General features: G+C 34.2%; 1 protein-coding gene across 1 annotated transcript; it reads right to left on the bottom strand.

The window, feature by feature from the left end:
• Window positions 1–1,037: 1,037 nt before the first annotated feature.
• Window positions 1,038–2,627, bottom strand: LOC129730680 (uncharacterized). Its single transcript, XM_055690211.1, has one exon. It carries the CDS (start codon window positions 2,625–2,627, stop codon window positions 1,038–1,040), a length of 1,590 nt encoding a protein of 529 aa, XP_055546186.1.
• Window positions 2,628–4,472: the final 1,845 nt, after the last annotated feature.

Here is a 4,472-nt window from a genome sequence, read left to right as displayed (position 1 = left end):
ATTATGGACATATTTGATACCTCTAAAAACATGCACATATCAAATTAGGTTGTATTTGGTTGATTGGTTGTCGAGCTGTGCGAAATGCGTGTTTCATTTGTACGGGACCCCTCCGTTGTAGAAGAAGGAGGGGTGTCAAACCATTATGGATATATTTGTTACCCCTAAAAACATCCACCTACCAAATTTGGTTCTGTTTACTTGGTTAGGTCTCGAGATATGCAGAAACTTGTGTTTCATTTGTATGGAACCCTTCTCTTCCAGAAGCGGGAGGGGTGTCGAACCATTATGGACATATTTGTTTCTCCTGAAAACATCCACATGCCAAATTTGGTTCCTCTTACTTGGTAAGTTTTTGAGATGTGCAGAAATTTGTGTTTCATTTGTATGGGACCCCTCCCTTCCAGAAGATCGGTTCGGCAGTTTTCGCGCCTATATGGATCAGACAGACAGATAGACAGATAGACAGATCGACGGACATATATATATATATATATATATATATATATATATATATATATATATATATATATATATATATATATATATATATATATATATATATATGGATTTCTTTCCATTAAGGACTTTTTAAAAAACATTAGTATTCACTAAACGATCTTTTCACTACCAAATCTAAACTAGAACTGACTGTAACTTCTTCTCCTAACCGTCTAACAACCTAACTACTAAGCTAGCTTGCTGAGGTCAGCTGGGAACCATCATCGGTGGCGGCGCGATGTCCCTCGTTCAATTGTCACGTTCCAGGATTCATATTCCAATCGTCGTTGCTTTGTAGCTTGGTGCTGCATGGGAACGATGATGCCGAAGATTCAAAATTGATGAGCTGGCTGGTTGAATGTTTGACGCTGCGTGAGAACTGCAATGTGGAATGGCTGGCGAGTTGGCTCATCTGATGCTGGGTGATAACCACGATATGATAAAGGAATGGCTGGGAAGTTGGCTCGTCTGATGCTGGGTGATAACCACGATATGATAAGGGTAAGCTGGCAGGCTCGGAAATAACTCCCCCCTTCTTAGCTTGAATCGTCCCGGTTCAACTCGATGTTGGTTTCCGTGGGTTTACTTGGTTTGATTACAATTTTCGTCCAAATTGTCCTTATTTCTTTGAACAGGTAACCAGTAATTATTAGAAGGATGATTACCGTGAAAGTTCCTCCGTATGAAACATGATGATTATTTGTTTCCAAAACTTCAATACGCTTTCTATTGTTGGTATGTAATTGTTGTAAGATTTGTGTGTCTGTTACTATAGTCTTCGATTTGTTGATTAATGTTGATTGCAATGGTAGCATTTCCAAAATGTTGCTATAGTCCAATTGGGTGTTTTCAAACGATTGATTCTCTATTTCGACAGAACAGTCTCTAAAAGTGATAAGAAATGATCCTGTAAGATTTTTAGGACCATAACTACAACTGTTTTTTAATTGCACAGCTTTAAGTGCATTTCGAATCAGAATTTTTCCGTTTCCCATGGACTTAACTTCATGAATTCCATTGTATTTTTTAAATGGACAGCTACTGGGATTCCCTCTTAATAATCGATGTATGCACATATCATTAGAGACATTCTTCATTGTCTGTAACTTGCAAATGATATTTTGTTCGATGTTTACGCAAGTATCGTTCATGACAAATGTTACATTCGTCCCTAAAACTGCGTGCGTGAAATCGATCGGTATTATTTCTTCATTGATGGGAATATTCTCCACAATAATTTGCTGGTAGATTCCTTGTAAGAATTTTGGAATTTTTATGAGAAACACAATACATGAACCGTTGTAGAAAGCTGCTGGTTCTAAAAATTCGTAAACCTGTTCGTCACTGTTTACGGAAATTCCTGAATTTTCCAATTTGTCAATAATATAGTTGATTTCCGTTGCTTGAAGGATGCTCTTGGATAAAACCCCTACTTTAGCCATGACGATCGAATCCGAGATATCGTCTAACTGCCGTTGAATTACGTCTAAGTTGAAGATTAACCTCTGGAAATGTTGTAGCTGTTCCCAGGAGACCTTCATGTTTTTATTTGTCCTAAACTGATGTGTAAGTTTACCTATTTCTTCTTTTTCATTGTAAATTACTTTTGTTAAATTGTTAATTCTGTCTTGAAACTGATTATTTATTTTAATTTGTTCATTGTTATTCATAATAAGATCCTTATTTGAATAATGTAGGTAACTAATCTTTTGATTTAAGGTAACTAGATCATCATTATCTAAATTTCCTGTAATGGTTTTAATTAACGTACCCAGAATATTAATAGCTCTCTTTGTTTTTCTTCTAGGACTAAGTTTTTGTAATGTCAAGCTTGTTTGTATAAATTTCATTTTTAGAATATCTTTAAAATCTTTCATGTTTACATTTGAATTTATTTGACTTATCATTATATCATACTGATTTAAAATTTTTTGAAAAGTATCTAATTTGAATGTATGAACTAACCAATCATATCCTTCTCTAATGAAAGTGTTACCTACTTTAAGAGCTACAATACTTGGGTTGTCATTCAAGTCCGTGATTTCTAGGTGTGCCCCGTATGCTTGAAAGTAAAGGTGGGTTGATAGGATTGGGAAAATGGAGAATAGAAACAGGATCCACCGCATCGTATCCAGACCTAAAATAATAAAGAAATATAAATATAAATGAAGACAACATGAATGTGCTTGCAAAATACTCATAATTTAGTGTTTGATTCCAAAATAATTTGTTTTTTTAACTCATTCGTATCCAATGTTTTAGTATATTGCTTGCACTTGTAAAATAAGTTTATGTCGTATTCCGTTTGCTTTTTAGTTTAGACTTATGGATTTTTCTTTGATTTTCATCAAGTATGTTCACATCCATGTTTTCTGCAATTGTTATAACTTTGCCAATGCTTGAAGAATATGTATTGTATTTCGTGTACGGATTGGAATTACTAATGCAAGTCTAGAAAATTTGTCACAGAAAGTAAGATAATTTTTACTTCTGATTATAAAAATGTCCATATGGACGATTTCCAATGGTTTAGCAGGTGTTTGAGTCAATTTGTATTTTAATTTATAAGGATGTCTTTCGTATTTGCTTCTTTGACATAATTTACAAACATTAATAAAACGACTTACCTTTGCCTTCATCTTTGGAAAATAGTATTGAGTTAAAATATGTTTAGTTGTTTCTACAATTCCTCTGTGGTTGTTATTATGTTGTGCCAGAATTATTTGATCTTGTTCAGTTTCGTCGAAGACATCGGTTAAAAATTTTTCAGTCCAAAATATTCGAAGAGTTTTAGCTCTCGCAAAATAGTTTTTATATATAATTTGTAGGCTATCCAGTATATTGGTGCTACAGTAAAGTCCATTAACACAAGTAGGACTTGTATAATTTTTCAAAATATTTATTAAAACTGCGGGGCTAAAGTTTGTTTTTTTCATCGTCACTCTCATATGATGTCTAAAAACAACAGAGGTTTCTGTACTTTCTTCAGAAGACTGTTCTAAAACAATTTGGTTCCTGAATTCATTTAATGGTTTCTCTGTTCTAGGGATGAAGTCTCCATCATCCGTATCAGCAGAGTGTTGTGTCATACTATCTTCGCTGGTTGCATGAATTTCGGCTGTTGTTAATTTTTCTGGCTCTATTCTTGATAGTGCATCCGCATTCCTATTTAGTGTGCCTTTTTTGTAAGTAACATCGAATTCATATTCTTCTAATTCCAATTTCATGTTTAATAGTTTACGGTTTAAATCTTTTTCCTGTCTGAGCCATACCAAAGCTTTATGGTCAGTTCTCAATTGGAATTTTGTACCATAAATGTATGGCCTAAAGTGTTTTACGGCCCACACAATAGCAGCAAGTTCCTTTTCGGTAGCAGACCAATTACATTCTGTGTCGTTCAGAGTTCTTGATGCATACGCTATTGGATGCTCTTTCGAATCTTCGAATCTCTGCGAAAGAACCGCACCGAGTGCAAAATCACTTGCGTCGGTTTCAAGAATGAATGGCTTATCAAAATCTGGATATCGTAAAATAGGGTCAGATATCAACATTTGCTTACAGTCATTGAAACAATCTTTAAACTCATCATTATGAACAATTGTTGCTCCTTTTTTCAAGCATTTTGTCAAAGGTTTTGTCAGTTTGGCAAAATCCTTTATGAATTTCCTATAATAACCAAGAAGTCCAAGAAATCCCTTGATTTGCTTTGTTGTTTTTGGTAAAGGCCAGGTCAAAATTTTATGAATTTTATTTGGATTTGGTTTAATTCCATTTTCTGTAACAATGTGACCAAGAAATTCGCATTGTTTTTGTAAAAATTCAGATTTGTCCAATTGAACCTTCAAGTTAGCTTCAATTAATCTTTTCAAAACTTTATTAAGGTTATCCAAGTGTTGTTGCAAGGAGTTTCCAAAAATAATAATGTCATCAAGATAGACAAGGCAGCACTTTCCGATTAAGTCTCCCAAAAT

The sequence above is a fragment of the Wyeomyia smithii genome, chromosome 3, assembly GCF_029784165.1.
Source record: "Wyeomyia smithii strain HCP4-BCI-WySm-NY-G18 chromosome 3, ASM2978416v1, whole genome shotgun sequence".
In the NCBI taxonomy this organism is placed as follows: domain Eukaryota; kingdom Metazoa; phylum Arthropoda; class Insecta; order Diptera; family Culicidae; genus Wyeomyia; species Wyeomyia smithii.
This window is presented reverse-complemented; position numbering and strand designations above follow the sequence as displayed.